The sequence below is a fragment of the Hippichthys cyanospilos genome, chromosome 15 (assembly GCF_059441005.1).
Source record: "Hippichthys cyanospilos isolate Australia breed blue-spotted pipefish chromosome 15, RoL_Hcya_1.0, whole genome shotgun sequence".
NCBI classification, from domain to species: Eukaryota; Metazoa; Chordata; class Actinopteri; order Syngnathiformes; family Syngnathidae; genus Hippichthys; species Hippichthys cyanospilos.
The window spans coordinates 2,210,001-2,230,000 of record NC_142383.1 but is presented as its reverse complement, the minus strand read 5'-3'; the positions used below and the strand labels follow the sequence as shown (position 1 = coordinate 2,230,000).

At 38.1% G+C, this 20,000-nt stretch overlaps 1 protein-coding gene across 2 annotated transcripts in view; it reads right to left on the bottom strand.

The window, feature by feature from the left end:
* sptan1 (spectrin alpha, non-erythrocytic 1) overlaps positions 1-17,080 on the bottom strand; it is a 65,710-nt gene extending 48,630 nt beyond the window's left edge. For both annotated transcript variants that reach the window (XM_088434152.1, XM_088434153.1), the window contains exons 1-10: positions 17,020-17,080; positions 8,684-8,926; positions 5,577-5,702; positions 4,997-5,137; positions 3,565-3,845; positions 3,310-3,454; positions 2,308-2,462; positions 1,884-2,019; positions 1,670-1,771; positions 1,129-1,266 (exon numbers count right to left, since the gene is read on the bottom strand). In XM_088434152.1, coding sequence (XP_088290278.1) covers positions 1,129-1,266; positions 1,670-1,771; positions 1,884-2,019; positions 2,308-2,462; positions 3,310-3,454; positions 3,565-3,845; positions 4,997-5,137; positions 5,577-5,702; positions 8,684-8,920 — 1,461 coding nt within the window. In that variant the 5' untranslated portion in view covers positions 8,921-8,926; positions 17,020-17,080. The remainder of the gene's footprint in view (positions 1-1,128; positions 1,267-1,669; positions 1,772-1,883; positions 2,020-2,307; positions 2,463-3,309; positions 3,455-3,564; positions 3,846-4,996; positions 5,138-5,576; positions 5,703-8,683; positions 8,927-17,019) is intronic.
* Positions 17,081-20,000: the final 2,920 nt, after the last annotated feature.

Sequence of the window (20,000 nt, the reverse complement as noted above, 5' to 3'; positions counted from 1 at the left end):
TATATATATATATATATATATATATATACACATACACACACACACACATATACATACATACACACATATATATATACATACATATATATATACATATATATACATACATATATTATATATATACATACATACATACACACACACACACATTTTTTATATATATATAAGTGTGAATGTGTGCATGCAAGTGTGTGTGAATGTGTGCATGCAAGTGTGTGTGTGTGTGCGCGCGCGTGTGTGTGCGTGTGTGTGTGTGTGCGCGCACTGTCCCACCGACCCTAATTTCCCCTAACTGCTCCACATCCACACTTCTCACTGTTTTGTTTTTATTTTCTGTTTACCTTTTATTGCCTGTATTTATTCATTGATTAATTTTGTTTAAAGTGACATTGTGTAAGATTTAGGCTGTTTTTCCAATCAAAAATGAATAAAAAATAATACATTTAAAAATCATGCAAATAAATGTGTTCTTAATGACAGTATGTTTTAAATATAATCATAGGTTTTAAACATATTCACAGGTCTGGTTTCGTTATCATTAAATTATATTGTATGGAGAGTGGCACTCCTCCAGATGTCACCATTGTCTGTTATCGCTATGGACAGCAGGAGGGGTATTAATTGCTTCATTTACCATAATGCCCCTAAAGCTCCCACAAGCGCATGCGAAAAATTATACATATACCCCTTTAACGACTTAATTTGTGTTAACTGTTTTCACTATATATGTTATTATTCCACAAATTTCACCACATATAAAGCACTATGTACTGTACACAACAATGACTGTTTTAATGTTCTACATAGATAAAGTTGATTTGAGGTTATTTTTTAATATATGCATTAAACAATAAAGTCATTTAGCAATGTCCTGACAAGAGGGAGTGATGTTCTACTTAAAAACATTTTTGAAACAGAGCTATGTCTTGGATGGTGATTTAATGTGAAAGGCTACTAAATTATATACACTCGAGCCTACTTCAGGTTTAACTACATGTCAAATACAGCTTATTCATACTATGACTATGAATAATGGTTGAATGAGAAAAAAGGTCCGATTGTGTCACAAGCCAAAGTATTTTAAGAAAAACACACTTGAAGTGTTATTTAATTGAGTAGTCAGGTTACCTCTTGCTTGCTCATCCAGTTGTCAACTTGCTCTGTATCCCTATAGAAAAGTTGCAGGTCCATACATTGCTCATATTGCTGCCTACGAAGCTCCCACAACTCCAAAAGAGACTCCTTTTCTTCAGTAAGGATGCCCAGCTGCAAACATTTCAAATGATAAGCAAAAAAAAAATAATCATTTGTAGAACCAGTTAAGGCAATTGACCAGTTACTTATAATGTCGACCTGTGTTTTTCATTGTGCTTGTGGCCCAACAGGTGGGGAAGCTCTTGTCCCCTGTAATTGTACTTCATTATATTCAGAATTTGAATTACATAAATACAGCATTTTTTTCTCCAGGTCCTTATTTTGATTGATTTAAAATAAATGTATAAAATTTGCTCGGAAAACTACACAAAAAATATAATTTTGAAACATTAATAATAATGAAAGAATTGCATATTTATGAGATTGATATCGCCTTTATATTGATTTCAATTGTAAATGCCACTGCTACTATGAACCGGTATGTACATAAGAGCTTACTTTGAGTCAGTCCTACCTTTTCCTTCACTTCATCAAAGGCGTAATGTCCTGCATTAAGCAAAATCTGACCGGCTTCATCAGTGGCTTTAAAACTATCCTCATGGGCATCAATCTCTCCCTGTGAAATAAGTAAAAGACATCAGCACATCCTGAAATTTACTGTTACAAGATACTAGAAAACATTATCATATTTCAAAGCAAATGGTGCTAAAGAACAAACTGGGTTTCACTTTATGCTCCTGATGGCGGTCTAGCAGGGCCTCAGCTCCAGCTACGTCATTAGCAAGTTCATCAGCATTAATAAGGGCCTTCATCTCTGTGACCCAGCTGGTAAGATCTCTGAAGTCTGCAGTGAAACGCTGCAACCTAGTGATAAAGAAGTGAAATAAATCTGATGCCCTAACTTTTATGTTAGTTTATGTTATGTTAGTCACATAAAAACTTCTAATTGTGTGTGTGTGTGTGTGTGTATATATATATTTATTTATTTTTTTTTTTAATTAAAAGATGTTTTAAAGAACAGGTGTCAAAGTCAAGGTATACACATAAAGAACTTAATTCTCCCCAAAAGAACTGGGAGTGCTTGCTCTCCGGATTCACATTAGTGTGAATACCTGACTGTATACTGCACAAATCCTTTTAGGAACGCATTACCTGTTAGCGTCATTCAGATGGGCGCGACGCTCAGCAGCTAGACTGCGAATGCGCTCCCAGTTTGTGATAAGTTCATCTTTCTTGAGGTGGATTTGGGAGGCATTTTGGCTATGAGTTTGCTGCAGATGCTCTGCATTACCACCTAAAGTGTTGACCTGAAAAAAAACAAAACAGGAGTTGGAAATAAGTCACAAATAAAATTTGACCTGTTGTAGCAATTATAATTGTTACGGGGAATGTTGAATACGTTCACCATATTTTTGGTGGACTACAAAGGGTGGGGGACTCCACCACGGATTACAAAACACATCGGATTAAATGGCGCAACGTCCAATAATTTCACTGAATTTCACTATATAAACCATATCAGACTGTAAGCCGCAGGTCGTAACATCATTTTTTTCTTCAAACTGCCTGGTTAGGGTGCCTGCATGTTTCAAAATAAGACCAGCACCAATTGGCACTTAAGAATACCACTGAGTCTCGAGAAATGTACTATTGACGAAAATGACTCAAAAAACCTTGTGATGTTTGATGTAATTGTGAAAAAACAGATAAAATCACTGACATTAAAACTATTTTGCACTTTACAACTTTCCCAACTTTGACAACTATACTTTCAGCCAGATGTCTGGAATGGTCGATCACAGAAGCACTTTCCTGTTCGAAGACTAACGAAACTTGGCACTCTTTAAATGAGCTGTTGTTCAAAAATTATTTGGGACAGTCTCAGCGGCCGCTTGTTTCTTAGTTTAACAATTCCTTGTGTTTACATGAGACGAAAAGTGCAAACAGCGATGTGAAATTGCTCATTTCAATTTCAATAATATGTAAAAACATATGTCTGATCAGATCAACGTACTTTTGTAAAAATACTATAGTAGGTCCAAGTAATTGTTAATTCTAATATATATTCATTACCATCTTTCTGCTAGGAATACCCAAAGGAGACATACCAATACCTGTAATTAGTACTCCCCCATCCTGAAGTAATATACTTACCTTATCTTCCAGGGCAGCCAAGTCTCTCTCTAGACCCTCATGTTTACGCAGGAGAGCCTGCACACTAGCCAGATCACGTCCAAAGTCATCCGAGGCCATAAGTTGCTCCTTTTCTTTAATCCAGCTAATGGTTTCATCCACATCCCTATTAAAACCCAATTAACATGTTCAGAATCAAAGTCTACCAATACTATCAAAAGTATTGGAATTTATTAAGTTTTGACATGAACCTACAAGTTCATAATCACTATTTACCTATTAAAACGCTGCACTTCAGCAGCCCCAAACAGCTTCCCTTGTCTTTGCTGGGCCAGGCCCTTCAGTCGCTGCCAGGCAGCATTTACCTCATCCTGCTTGGAAATAATCAGTTCAACTTCAGGATGGTCTTCTTGTTTCAGCTTGGCTGCCAGCTGGTTCACTTCATTCACTCGTTCTTCATGAGCTGCCAAGTCTGTCTGAAATTCCTCAAACTTCTTTTGCAGAAGCTCCACATGTTCAAGGTCTTGGCCGAACTCCTCTGATGTTGTTATAGCCTCCTGTAGCAAAAAACGAAAATTTACATTGTATTCTGGAACCTTAAAAATAAATTTAAAAATAAATACTCAAAAACAAATGGTTAAGTCACATTTCAGATGAAATTACCTTTCATTTAATAATTAACGATTTACCCAGCAGGGGACAAAAAAATATGTAACGATATTTCAGGTGAAACTACCTTTCAGAGGTTAGCTTCCAAGGTTTACCCAGCAGCGCACCAAAAAGCAAGTTGTGCATCACCTGACTCAAACTAACAATTGTAAAATCCTGTGTATAAGACACATTAATACGTGTCTAATATCCATAGAGGACATCTACATAATTGGATTCTTGATCACAGGGATCTTCCTTATCAGAGCCGGAGGATTTCTGCTGCATCGACAAATTACCCGGTTGAGTGCAGCTGGATTGGTGGAGAGGATTCAAACCCATTTTAAGGGCAATGTGCGCATGACCAAGGCTAAGACTCTGACAATTACCTGAACCGCAAACTTGATGCGGTTATGAATCCTTGAGCAGAACAGCTGTCATTATGGAAAAGTTGGAGGCACGCATCGAAGGATTTATTGCCAATTCGGCAAATTGAAGCTCATTCAGTGTCTCATGCATGAACTGAAGGTCGATCACACTCTTATACACATTTTCACAGACTCCCACTTTTCAACATCACCACTGGTCCTAATCTCCACCCACGTAACAGGACTATGCTACAACTGCACTGGGACCACTAGCTACTCCAGCTGCCTGTGAAACTACCCCCCATCCTTTGTTGTGCAAGATAGGCTATTTCTTGTTGTATCCTTTCTGTTGCCACATGTGTGGTGATTTTTTTTTTCCATGGACTTTTGCCATGCCCTTGTTTTTGGGGCATGGCCAAAGACTTGCTTTTGTTTGTTTCTCCCCCATTCTTTTTCCTGATTTAACATGTTTCATGATATTGTGGCACACTACACTGTGGCGAATACCATCGAGCCTTGCTGTCTTGTCTTCCATCAGAAATGTTTATGAATTCACATATAATACAATGGGGCAATTTTGAATTTTTTTTTTTTTTTTAAATGTCTATCTTATTGAACAAAATTCAACAGCAAGAAACAAAATTAAACATAGCTGGGGTCTATCACTTAAAAAACATCTCAGGAAATTGTACCTTATCACTGATCCAGCCCAAGGTGTCTTCACACTCACGGATGTATTGGACAAGTTTTTGGGCCTGCAGAAGATGCATTCCCTTCTCCTTTGTTCTCAGCAGCAGGAGATCCCATAGGCGCCGTAGCTCCTCAAGTCGAGTCTAGTCCAGTAAGGAGGGACGAGGATGACTACAATATTTAACGTTATCAAATAAAACTACACAAAAAAAAGGAACTGCACATTTAGTTCATTTTAAATTCTTTATCAACATATTCATATTTATGAACGCAAGATTAAAGATCCACAGCAGTCAAAAAACAAACAATAAAAACACCCAATCATGATTCACATCAATTCAACACCTACCAGAAGATACTCAGCCATATTAATACTTGAAAATATAGGTCTTTGTTGTGTCCGGTAAGGCGTGTAGGACTGAGTAAGGTTAAAGTAATAAAAGAACACATTAACAAAACTTCCGGACTCAAGTTTGATTTCTAAAACACCAACACAAAATAACACTGCCCATCCCCTAAATCCATGTCCAAGGAAAAAGTGTATCTCCATAATTGCCAAGTCATCGCATTATCAGGTCTTACCCTAATGGTCTCAGAAGCAAAATGGCCTTCGTTGATCATCAGGTTTCCAGTTTCATTCAGTTTGATTATGGCTCCAGCATTGGCTTGAACTTCGGCTTCAAAGGCTTGATGTTTCTGCAGCTTACCCTAAAGAAATATTTGCAGAACATGAAATTGTATGGTACAATTACAACTAAACATTTCACTGAGTTAGCACCTACTACAATACCTCTACAATAACTGACTAATGTAAAGGGTACTATTTATGTGAAGTTCTGATAAACATATCTTACTGTGCTGCTTTTGTTTCAACTTACCATATTTTCCGCACTATAAGGCACACCGGATTATAAGGCGCACCATCAATGAATGGCCGAGTTTCTAAAAAATGCCATATATAAGGCACACCGGATTATAAGGCGCACATAGAGTTGAAACCATAGTAATGGCTGGGGTTGCATTATGCATCCACTAGATGGTGCTTTACTAAAGGGAATGCATTAAAAACGATCAGCAAAGTCATCAAACTTTATTAATAGAATATAAACTTTATTCATACAATATGAGCGTTGTATGGATATTATAGTAAGAAATATTTGTTATTAAAAAAAAATCAGATTAAACAGAGAATGCGTTATTGGTAATTGCTATTTAACTACTAAACAGGAGCCGCAGAGCGCAGAATAGATCCAGTTCAAGCCATGCACTTGTGAACGCGGTGCCGCAATGAGTTTGATTTTCCCCTCGGCATGCATTATTTATTTTTGACCAGCTGTTTGGTTATGGAGCACAAAGAAGTAAAAGAAGGGAAATTTAAACGACAAACATGCAACGGTATGAGTTTGGAGCCAAGCACGGGTGAAGGCGTGGCGCCACTGTCTTTTTAATTTTTTCCTCAGCATGCATTAAATATTTTCAGCCCGCTATTTGTATGGGGCACAAAGAAATTAGGAATAAACGAAAGACAGGGAAATTTAAACGACAAACATGCAACGCGGGTGAAGGCTGGTGCCGCTGTCTTTTTTTATTTTCTTCCTTGGCGTGCATTATATATTTTTGACCTGCTATTACAATATGGAGAACAAAGAAGTTACGAATAAACAAAAGTCAGGGAAATTTAAACACACACTCTTAAGTCCTCAAAAAACAAAAAAATCGTGTTGGGCCTGCAAAGCCCTGTCGGCTTTAATACCCTCGGGCCAGGTCGGTATGAACTGGATTTTTTAGGCATAAACTATAGTTTATGCAGTCAGCACATGATTTGATCCACATAAGTCGCACCGGATAATAAGGCGCACGTCAACTTTAAAAAAATAAATAAATAAATCTGACTTTTGGATGCGCCTTATAGTGCAGAAAATACGGTAAGTGTTTGAGGTGAGTCCAGAAAATGGTAAATGTATCATCCATCCATCTATTATCAGTACCCACTTATCCACACTAGGGTCATTGGTTTGCTGGTGCCTCTCCCAGCAGTCTTGAGGCAGTAGGCGGGAGACACCTTAGACTGGTTGCCGGCCAATGGCAGGGCACACAGTGACGAACAACCATTCATGCACCCAATCACACAAAAGAACAATTTAGCGTGTCCAATACACCTGCCATGCATGTATTTGGAATGTGAGAGGAAGCCAGAGTGCCCGAAGTGAATTCAAACGGGCTTGGGGAGAACATGCAACCTCCACGCAGGAAGACCAAAGCGAGGTGGATTTGAACTTGGCACTCTGAACTGTGAGGCGGACGTGCTAACCACTCTTCCACCGAGCCAACCTCCAAATGCATCATAATGAAAACAAACAAACAACAAAGCATGAAAAGTTGATTTCTATTTTGTAGATTCAAACCCAAAATCTTTTTTTTTTTTTGTGAGAGAGCCTTGTGGACTACAAATCCAAACGTATGAAGTCATTTATAGAAAATGGTGACTGAGATCAAAGGTCTCTAAAGGCAGGTAGAAATGATATTGAAGTGATATTTCAACTTCATGAGGTGATTCTTGGAGAAATTACTAATCACAAGATGTGGTAATATATGCATTTTAATCCATCACCCTATTATCTACCACTCATGTGAGGTGCGGGTGAAGGGGGAAACAGATTCAGCTGGGAAGCCCAGACTTCCCTCTCTCCAGCCACTTATTTCATCCAGCTCCTCTGGGGGGGAGGGGTTTTGCTCACTGAAAGTTTGTTTTTATTTTATTTACTGTTTTATTTTCATTGTGCATTGTAAATGTTTTATTGGAACAAATTCTGTGTAAGGGCCAAAAGCAAATATATGTATCCTTGGGGTGGCCCTGTAGCTTATATAAGCGCAAGGTTTATAATAGGGTGAAAGAGGATTGAACCGGAAGGGCAAACGGTTTTGACCGCAGGCATGTTATTTCATTTAAATGCTGTTTGGGAAATGTGTTTATTTATTTATAGTTTACTATGGCTTATGGTTTATTATGTCTACATTTTGAATGGAAATATGGATGTCATACTCAACAACACACTGACAATAAATTGAAGGACAACAAATGCAACTGTCAAGGTGTCAATTGTTTGATACACAATCTACAGTTTAGAAGGTGCGTCAGTCAGGTCCATCCACGGCTCAATTTTCAAGTGCACCGTATAGGACGGAGGCTCTTACATTCTGCATTATATATTCTGCTCATCATTTGTTAAACATCCTCGTTACTCTACCACAGGCAGTCATCTTCGGACCCATCCAATTTGTTTGAAATGGAAGTTTTCAAAGATTTGCTGATCATCTGATTTCTTTGCCCAAGTGACAACTGTTGTGAGATAAGAGCTTGGAAGATTGCCCTTCGTGGTTTCTCCCCCCACCTGCCGACATCCATGCTGACTTCAACCACACATCCATGGGCTTAAAGAGATGGGTCAAGCCGTCTTTTCCTTTACATGTGTCAAAGTCCGCCGAAAAAAATATCCACGCAGCTTCGTTATTGACAACAGAGAAAATTGGGCTTAAGCAAAAATATTTTAAATTGTTATATTTCAGAGTTGTAATGTCAATAATGTAATATTTTTGCTCAAGGTTATCAAATGTCAGAATCAGACTGTCATGTTCAGTGGTAAAGATGGAATAAATGTTTTTTTTTTTAAAAAAAAAAACATGCACACCTGCAGGTTAGAGGAGTCCTTGTAGTTCTCATCAGAGGCTATTTGCAACTTCTCCTGTATCCATTTTTCTAGCTCATCTGCATCACGGCGGAAGAACTGAAAGCGGTAGGAGTCTTCCAGCTTCTGACGCCGCAGAATGGACAGGTCCTTGAAACGCCTGTAGCGATCCAGCACTTGCTGCCGACGCTCTTGAATGTCTTCAGCAGTCTCCAGAACTTTAACACCAGTCGTTTCCATGTTTTCCTAAGACAACAAAAATTTGTATGTGCATTACAGATAAACAATCTTTGGGGATCGATTTGCAATTTTTCTGACAAATTTTCAGTATTTTAATATAGTAATGATTAAATCCACAAGTGTGAAACTCAAGGTCCGTAGGCCAGATCCAGTCCGCCACATCATTGAATGTGGCCCGCAAAATGCTGATTTCACTTTTTAAGTTCCTGGGACAAATACCAAACTTACAAGACATCTTCAACTTTTTACGCTTTTCGGAAATACATTTTTTTTTGTTCCTAAGCTCAAGATTTTACCGGCGCCTGGACTACAGAAACTAACTACAATGTGGCTCATGATAAAACAAGTTTGATCTGATCTAATTTAATATTTACAATGTACAACGTCAAAACATTAAAAGATTTCTCAAAAAAAGCAAAGACAAAGGTGGAAAAGAAAGTCATTTTTCAAGGTACAAAGAGAGCAAAAGTCCTTAAAGTTTTAATTAGGGTTGAGAGGTTTAATTTTTGGTTTTGGTCAAAAATGTGATGGTCACTCTTCTAGAAGGATCCTTCTTGTAGATATAGCCTTGTAGATATATCTTGTATATACGATTGCTTCTAACGAAGGCTACCTATCTTGCGATCTGCTATCTTCTCTGCTCTCCAGGTTATGTGGCACTGACAGTTGTGGGACGTCCCTGCGTTTTTTTTTTTTTTTAATTTCGTGGCAGCCAGGCTGTCAAACACAGTTTAAGTAGTTTGCGCAAAGATGCTGAAAGAAAAGTAGCAAGGCCTTTTATTATGAATTGTTAAAAATTAAAAAAAAGATAAAAAGTAACGAGGCATTTTTTTAAATGTAGCAAGTAAAAAGTACGGTATTTGTGTTTTGTAATGCAGGAAGTAAAAGTAAAAAGTTGTCAGCAAAAAAATACTTCTACAAGTACAAAGTACAGGCAAAAAGTATTTGTACTTTGTTACTCCCCATCACTGATTATGAGGGGTATTTATTCGAGTCAGACTATGTAATCACTGAAGGCCTAAGTGTGAAATGCACGGACCGCCACCAACATTAGTATCATCCCCCATTGTCTCACCCACATGGATACACATACTGTACACACCCATGTACACTTCGCCAATCTCGCAGCGTATCGTACATTTCAGAGTGTTTATGTCACAGCCCCGCTCCTGAGCCGACAGCGGGGAAATATGGTTGCCACTATGGTGTCACTGACAGAAAGTTTATTTTAATTTACCCAGTGTCATCAAAATATGATTGGATGCTTTTTTTCCTTCTGAGCTCCACGGGTACACTTTACTCTATTGAATATGACCAGTGACCAATGTTTGGATCATGATGTTGTCAGTTACTACGATGGTTACAAGATGGCGGCACGTGTAGACGCAGCGGCCACTCGCTCTTCCGACAATGCGTTGTTTTATTCGTCAAACAAGTGTTTGTCTGAAAGTTTTTCCGGTCAGTTTACGCCAAAAAACCATATGCGCCAAAAACCATATACGCCAAAATATATATATATATAATATATATATAAGTATAGTATAATAATATAATAATATTAATATTATAATATTCAATATTAATATTATCAATATTAATATAATATATATTAATATTATTATACTACATATCAGTGGTACACAATCCCCGGTCCACGGACCGGTCCGGGGATCAACTGGTACCGGGCCGCGTGGGCTGCACCCGAAATAATGTTTTAGAGATGATTTTGTTTAATGCTTCGTGCACACCGAACGCGAACGAGGCGAAAAAGCGAAGAGTTTTGTATTGTAGTGAACGGAGTTCGCGGTCACGAGAAGCGAAATTTCGCCTTTCGCGTGAATTTGAAATTTTCTGACTTTTTTCACGTTTCGCATTGCGACAGCCAATCAACTTTGATCCAACACAGCCAGCTGAGCTTTCAATACAAAACAGAGTCAAGCAAGAGCACTCACCTGGCTGAAGCGAGAACTTGGGACAACTGATAGGTGCAGCGTTTGCTTCACTTAACAGTTGTTGAACCGTAGTTACTGTGCTAAGCTAACAATAGCGCAACATTGTCAGCACATTATTTAGCACGGTCTCGGCCACTTGATTGCGACATTGAAACTTTTTGCGCCGCCTCTGGCCGCTGTTGATATTACATACATTGTGAGAAGGATGATGTGGTTTTTAGAGAATACACCCCCCCGGGGTAATCAAAGGGTTGGGGACCACTGCCATATATTGTGACAGCTGCAGATGTTTTGCTTTATTTATATCCACTGTATCTAACTGTTAAGTAACAGCATGTGGTTTGTTGAATTCCTTTTTTGTTTTCAGCGATTATACACTTGCTGACCGCACATTTCCCAATGTCCATAGACATCCATTCTCTTGCTTTGCTTTTGTCTGAGAATTTACAAAGTCAGCAAAACTACTACAGATGTTAAAACCCTGCTGTCGCTGGAATCTGATGACTTTGCTTACCATGACCAGATCAAAACCTGGTGATAGACATGCCTTGGTGTAGAGCACGGTATCTTAGCACCGAGAATTACCAACACATTTCAGTGCACAAGCAGCCAGCAGAGAGAGAACGGGGAGGATAGACGACTGTGCGACCACCACGTAAACACGACACGAGTAGAACACATTAAACCAACAGCTCTGTAATGCTATTCTGATAACCTGTGAAACAAATAAAATACCAAATAAGGCTAAATTCACACTGCAGAGCTTAATTTTCTATTCAGACTTTTAGTGAAATAAGATTTTTTTTTTCATTCAGTCATTCACATTTCCAGATAAATGTGACCTGTTTGTGGCCTGTGCGTGAATGCTAAAACAGTCCAAAACTGTCACACTTGTGCATTGAGGACACTGTGAAGTCACACAACAGGTATGCTTAATGTTAGTGTTAGATGGCTGAAAGGAGTAGCTACTGATAAAATGGTTGTTATAGCGGAGCCTGAATATTTTCAATCTGTTGCATTTTATAGCCATCCCAAACGCTATTGAATTAATCTCTCCTCGAAAGTCTAAACACAAGACTCCATGAACTCAAAATTCTACACACAATACCCCATTAGGATAGTGGAAAAAAATGTTTTTTTTGGAAATATTTTTCAAATATTAATAGAAAACTAGGAAATCAGATTTACATAAGTATTCACAGCATTTACTTAATTACTTAATTAATTACTAAATGCACCTTTGGCAGCAATTACAGCCTGAAGTCTTTTTGAATTATCCCACAAGCTTAGCTGTTTGTCCACAAGCTCCGTTAAGTTGGATGGTAGATGTCCGTTCAAAGCAATTTTAAGGTCTTTCCCGACATGTTCAATTATATTTAAGTCTGGGCATAGCCTAGGCCCCTCCTAGTGGTTCTAAATCCAATCTTTCTCGAGATTTTGGCTGTGTGCTTTGGGTCATTGTCCTGCTGAAAAATTAACCTTCGACTTCGGGCGCTCTGGAGCAGATTTTCAGCCAGATTATCTGTACATAGCTGTATTCAACTTTCCTTCTATTATGAATAGTCTGCCTGTTCCTGCTTCTGGAAAAACATCTCCATAGCTTGATGAGACCACCCCAAGCATAACTGTTGGAATGATATTGACCTGGTGATGACTGGTAGTGACTGGTTTCCTCACATCACGCTTGGCATTCACAACGAAGAGTTCAATTTATGTCTCATCATGTCAACGTTTTTGATTGTATCAAAGTTCAATCAATGTCCAGTGGTATTCAATATGTCTTGTGTGTTAAACTACAATTAAAATTGTGTGTAATGCCTTTCCTCATAAAAGTTCAAAGAGAATGCTGAAGGAAAACATTAAATTACTTTTTAATTTAGTCGTCTGGAATTGCTTTCTTTGAACTAAATCAAATTGAACTAAATGAAATCAGATGACTAAACTATATTTAATTTTAGGCAAAAGAATAACTAAATCAATACAGTCGAACCCCGATTTACGACATCCCTGCCTTACATTTTTTTCACCTTACAATTTGGCCTGCAACGTTTCTTTGGCCCCATCTTTACGCCATTTCTTTCGCCTTACGACATATCCACCATGGCAAGTAGTTTGCGCGACACATCCAACATGGTGGTCAGTATGCGTTCATACGTCTATACATGCGTCACCGCTTACGCCATTACAATGCTGGTCTGCTATTGGTCGGCGTCACAACGCCCTAAGATATTGGACTACTATTGGTTGGCATCACGGGGTCATGAAGATGCTGGTCTGCTATTGGTTGGCGCACGGGGTCACAAAGATGGCTCCCTAAAGACTTGATCTCCTTTGAGAGTGCTTTGAATATGGTATTTATTTTGCACTGTAGTGCTTAATTCAAACTTTAATTGGTTAGCCATGGGTCACCAGATTGCAAGTGATGTTAGAGAAGAAGATGATTCATATGGAAACGAAGCTGTAGATAATCAAGAAATAGGGGATGATAGGATGGATGGATGGATGGATGGATGGATGGATGGATGGATGGATGGATGGATGGATGGATGGATGGATGGATTGGACTTTTGCCATGTGTATACATTGAAGGGATTTATGTATTTTTATATATGATAAAGAATTGTAATTAATTTTCCCTGGAGATACATAATGTAATATAGATTGTTTGCTTCTTCTTCACTTGAATTGTAATAAGATCAGTTGGGCATTGTGATCTGGTCACCCCCCCCCAGAGGGCCTGCTTGCTGTGACATCAAAAGGGACAGACGCCATAACACCTAAAAAGGAACGGAAGCGTCTCGGCAGCGCATGGTTTCATTTTCAACCTTAAATACATCTATCAGTCGACTGATTTCTATAGGTCTCGTACTGTGGGGTACTCCAATGTCTCTCCAAGAGTGTTCGCCAAGATTCTGAGGTGGCTAGAGTCAAACCCTCCACCAAATAGGGGGCAGCAGAGGACCGGAAACAACTCAATATGGTGACCTGGCCATGGGACCACCCCTTTTGGTGGACCGGCGAATACAAAAGATGGGACCGTAAGACAAACCAGGGTTATTTCGCCGAAACCCAGGAACGATCCAAAGATCTTGGTTTTGAACAATTGGCTTGTAAACTGCATTAGACTATTTGGTGTAGGGCTGCATGATTTTGGCCAAAATAATAATCACGATTATTTTGGTCATTATTGCGATCATGATTATTAATCGCGATTATTCATCATGTTTGGTCAAACGTGGATTTACTGCACTTTTTTTTTTTTTAACAAATGGTATATATACCCATAGCTTCAAAATTTGATACTGAAAAATAATAAACTAAAATAAATAAAGTAAATAATTATGGCAAAAACTTTGCACAGAGGGCAACACAGCTAACTTACGTGCTGAGTGCAAACCAATGAAAAATCTGAAGCCTACTTGGAACCAAGCACATACTACAACCGACCTGTAACAACACCTACAAAAGTCTTAAAAGGTTTTTGTTTTGTTTTGGGTTTTTTTGCAAGAAAAAATACAGTACAACAGTACCAGAATCACTCGAAGTGAGTATGGACTTAGCAGTCAAAATGTCAGTTTGGGTCTTTTCAAACCCAATTTATTCAATTTTTTGCCAATCACTCGCATACTGGTGCTAATGAGAGGCTGCTTAAAGTACCAGAATCACTCAAAGGGAGTATGGAGAGATCGGATTTTTCAAAATGCGTTTCAATTGACAGCTAGTACGGTATATTAGGGGCTGAGAGAGGCAGAGGATTTAAGCATGCAAACATGTGGGAAACGTCATCTAAGGCTCCTAAGGTGGGGTTGAAACCTGATACCTCTGTGGCGTGCCAGTAAAACCAAATTCAGCAAACATACATATAAACGACACTAGTAGATTCAAACGACCAAATTTTTTTTCTCCTCAGACTGATCACCTCTGTGTGCGCACTCGCCAGAAGTTGTTTACTTATTCACCGGAGAAGTCATCTTCTTTGTTTTTTGCCCTAAGCTTGATGAAATCCCTTGCGTTTGCCCCCCTGGTGGTAGGATGACTGAAAGCGTACTACGTAGCTGGCTTTTTAAATGTTAATGTCACCGATTATCATCTTAAATAATCATGGCAGTCAATATCGTGATCACGATTAAAATTCAATTAATTGTGCAGCCCTAATTTGGTGATAATAAATCTTAAAGTGTTGTTGATGCGATGAACACATATAATGTGTGTTTATCCTGGTTCATAACCAAATGCGCAGGAATCTTTCACAAAGGTATGTAAACACTACAGCATTATTCAACTGTTGCCATCCTTGCAATACTATGTGAGTCCACAAGAAAAGTCTGCGTAGAAAATGGTGGTGAGAGCATGGCGGTGGGGCATCAAAGCATTTATTTATAGCTATAGCTTTTAAAGTCAATTAACCCGACTTGGTAGGCATTTTTTCCCAGCTCTACTAAAATGCCACTTCAACATCTAAGGGTCTAGAAAAGTGCTATAAAATAAAATTATGATTATTATTACTATTATATTGTATGTATTTAATCACAAAATCATAATCTTAAGTATAAGATGCACATAAGGTAAGTGACTCAGATGTGCAGTTTTATGTTGGCTGTATTCTTACTTGTAATATTTACCCTAAGGGGAAGAGCTAGAGGGCAGTTGTCAGGTGGCTGTTAGTAGAAAGTGCCTGTTTCAGCTAACGGCAGCTTGTTATGATGAGCAGTTATGACATCCCCGGCTGATTCAATTAAGAGTGGCAAGGTAAAGACCCGGAGTGCAAGGTATTTGCAAGGACTTGTTTAATTGTGGTCTTTTGGCATATACACACAATCATAAATTTGGTGAAACACAGATGCTGCGCAACTGAGTATTTATGGTAAAATGAACTCAAGACTACTGCTTCATATGCATTCAATACACTGGCAAGGTGTTTACTGACCACTCACAATGTGGGAAATCTGACACACACTAAAAACAAATTTATAACTACAAAAGATGAGATTTATTCTGTTTTGCAATAGTTTTTACATTGTTGCCAAAATGTTGGTGTGTCTTATGCACGGTAACATAGAAAATATCAGAATTTGACCCCCAAATTATGGGGTGCATTTTGTACACAGGTGAGTCTGAAATGTGGGGAATTATAGTAATTTCAACAAAATATTTAATCAACTGAAAGCTCAGTGTTGTTTAAACGTGATAATGATTTAGAAGAGTTAGAATTTCAAGTTAGAAACTTGAAATTTTGATGGAGCAGTCATTACCTTGAATGCACCTTTTGGAGCTGTTGTACCAAAGAAATGGTCAACTGCGTTTTTATCGCTTTATTTATGTATCTCTTTATTTATTTATTTGTTTTATACATTCTCCACCCAAATAATATAGTATACTATTTGAAACTTTTATACGGAGAATACATGTCAATCTTTAACAACACCCATGTCCATAGCGATGCTGGACTTCATCCATGCCAAATTGCAGCAATGCACCTCCGCTGGGCGGTTCCCGTTCGAAATGGCAGACTATCTTACGTTGGTAGACATTGCCCCGTTAAACCGAGAAACGTAAACTTATCGAGGAAATTTTGACTACAAACTAAAATTCTTCGATTGAATTACACTATGATATATACAAAATGTGCTTTATCAGATATTAACATGCGTATCACGAAATAAAATACCCTGGATTAACAATCCATCAAGAAATCTATCATTAAAACAGACATATCAGACCCATACATACAGACAGATGCAAAAAATACAATATTGTCCGGTTCAAAGTTTGAAAGTATACGACGATCTTAAGTACAAAAATACAAGCGATGCATTGCATAGGGACTATCTAAAATCGAGGTCGAATGGTGACACAGTTTATTTGATTTTGAATGATGGAGGCAGGCTTCAACTTGGTCTCTTAAATTATCCGGCTATCTCACAAAACTGACTTATCATATAATCTGTGATCTCACGGGTTAACAACGAGTAAACATTTTAGTAATACTCAACCAATGCAACACAAGCCGCTTGCTTGTGTTAGCGGACAGCTAGTGCTCGACGGACATGAAGATCAAAAATGACTTCAATCTTGCAGATATTTAACATTGAACCTGCATGTCGTAAAATATCTTGAGCTTCAAGCATATTCGGGCATATTTCCTACCTCTCTGTTGTATAAACAGTGGTAATGAAGTAGCTGAGAAATTGTCGGGTACAGGAGGTTGTACAAGAATGACCAGCTGCTTTTCGCGTTTTTTCTTTTATCCGTCAGTGTGACGTCAGTTCTGCAGCACTAACATGTACCGGAAGCTAGGCAAAATGGCGACGTTAACAACCAGACGCAGATATATATCTAAGACATCTTATTTTTTTATAAACAGTGTACAATACGTTTCTGTACCGCATATTTTCTACAGCTTTTACAAGCTTCACACCGTAGGCAGATTATATTTGTATTTGATCATTTATATCCTATTTGTTGTCTCAACCCCTCCTGACTGGGTAGATATCTGCAAAAAAAAAAAAAAAAAAAGCAACACGCTGCCTTCCACTGATATGAGTACGCAGTCACTGTCCCAAACAGGATCTGTGGCACATTTGTTCAGTTCTACCACCCAACAACATAACGTCAACACACAAAACTATTAACAGAGTTAATTCACAACATAGACTTCACATATTAAATTCTACCCTTGCAATGTTATTATCCTAATTCCAACTTCGACATATTAAAAAAAAATTACTCCTTCCCGTCTTCCATTTTTCTCATTTCAAAATTTCATTTTCATTCAGAAAAAACACCATTCGTTCCCATTGGCAAAATCAACAATTATGTCATTTCAATTTGAAACTCAAAGCTATCAAGGTCTAAGTTTGTGTTAGGTTTGGATTCTGGTTTTGTTGATGTTTTCTTGCTCTTTGTGTCAGTGTCTTTTTTAGTATGATTGTGTTCACCTGCTGTTTTTTTTTTTTTTTTTTTAACCAATCAGCTTTTGCTCCCAAATGTCACCCTTTTTCAGGTGGTCCTTTTTGGTCAGTTTTACTTGTATTTAGTTCCCTCCATCCATTCATTTTCTATAGCCGCTCATCCTCACTAGCAGACTTGCTAGTGCCTATGCCAGATGTCTTCGGGCAGTAGGCAGGAGACACCCTGAACTGGTTGCCAACCATTTGCAGGCCCTTCACGTCTCAGTGTCCAATACACATATAATACATTTTTTTGGAAAGTGGGAAGAAGCTGGAGTGCCCGTCGAGAATTGATGCAGGCATGGGGAGGACATGTGAACTCCACATAGGAAGGCTGACGCAAGGTGGAATTGAACCCGGGACTCTGAACTGTGAGACAGATGTCTTAACCACTCTTACACTCGTATATAAAATAGCGTAATTTAAAATAACTCAACAATCTATTGATAATGTTCTGACTATCATTCATTGTCAATTAACACTAGTAAAATTTAAAGTACAATGGACCCCCAGATTACAGCGTCCTTGGCTTATGTTTTTTTCATGTTGCGATGTGTAATACTGAGTTTTTTCGTCCCTTCTTTAAGGTGTTATCCCCGCTTTGCGTCAAAAACAACTGTTATGACCCTAGGGGGTTGGCTGTATTTGTGTTGTTTTGTTTCCATCTGCAGGCGTTTTTAGGAAATTGCATTTATTTTCTGTTCTGTTGCCTAACTGCCTCCGTGCAACGAGTCACTACAATGCTGGTCTGCGTCTCCTCACGGAGATGCTTCTCTGCTAATGGTCGGCCTCACTCATTTCAAAATGGCGGAATGGTAAAGCTTTGTTCTGTCGCGGGTGGTTACAAAACGGTATTTATAGTGCATTTTACTGCTTAATTTCAACTTGAAAGGGTTAGCCATGGGTCCCAAGAGAGAAGTAAGAAGATGATTAATATGCAAACGAAGCTGGAGATAATCAAGAAATACGAAGCTAGCCTAGCCTAGGCTACCCTCACTGGGGAATATGGGCAGAACACACACCACTCAAAGGTAAATAAATCCTTTCTATATTTTTTATTTATGATTTTTTCTGATTGTATACATGTATACTATATATACGTAGCACTTACTATATTATTTTGGTACCAATTCATAATATGTACTGTGTGCTGTGTGTACAATTTTGATGTTTTTACCTGGGGTTCTAAACGCATTAGCTATTTAACATAATTTTGGGTTGCCCGCCATACGGTAAATTCGCCTTACAAGTCCAACCACGGAACGGATTAATCTCATAACACAGGGGCCCTCTGTATTTCCAATCCATTGACTTTCTAATGACCCTAAATTTTGCGAAATGATTTCTTTACCTTAGCACTTTTTCTCAATCCTTTTTATCATGGTCTGTATATCAAAGTTAGCACTTCAATTTTAATGAATTTCACTTACTAATATTTGCTTTTGCCATGTTAAATCAACCACCAAACTGTTGAAAATACTTGCTCAAAGGTTGCAGAATCAGAAACCTCTAGGCTTTTACATGGCTTTCTAAGGCTAAGTTTCTCTTGTCACACCATAAAAGCCTCTTTTTTGCTGACAATATCTTTTATGTTATCTATTTATTTATTCATTTGCAAAAAAACACAAATAAAAATGATCTTCAGCAACAATTGTCAGCTATTTAATCCTAATAAAGTGTTCCCTCGTTTTTCGCGGTTAACAGGGACTGAAAACCCCTCACGAATAGTGAAATCATTTTGATGAAGCGGATGGTTAATTCAATATAAAAAAAAGAACAAAGATGATTGCTGTGAAGGCGGTGGGACTAGAATCTGGGTTCCCAAGTGCCCTCTGCCATTGGTCTGCTGTAGTACTGTATTCCGCAACCAGTTACTTTTTTACTGAGCTTTTAAGATTTGACTGCGATCCTGAACACATTACAGAAATACATTTCTCACATATATATATATATATATATATATATATATATATATATATATATATATATATATATATATATATATATATATATATATAGAGAGAGAGAGAGAGAGAGAGAGAGAGAGAGAGAGAGAGAGAGAGAGAAAGAGAGAGAGAGAGAGAGAGAGAGATAGATAGATAGATAGATAGATAGATAGATAGATAGATAGATAGATAGATAGATAGATAGATAGATAGATAGATAGATAGATATATG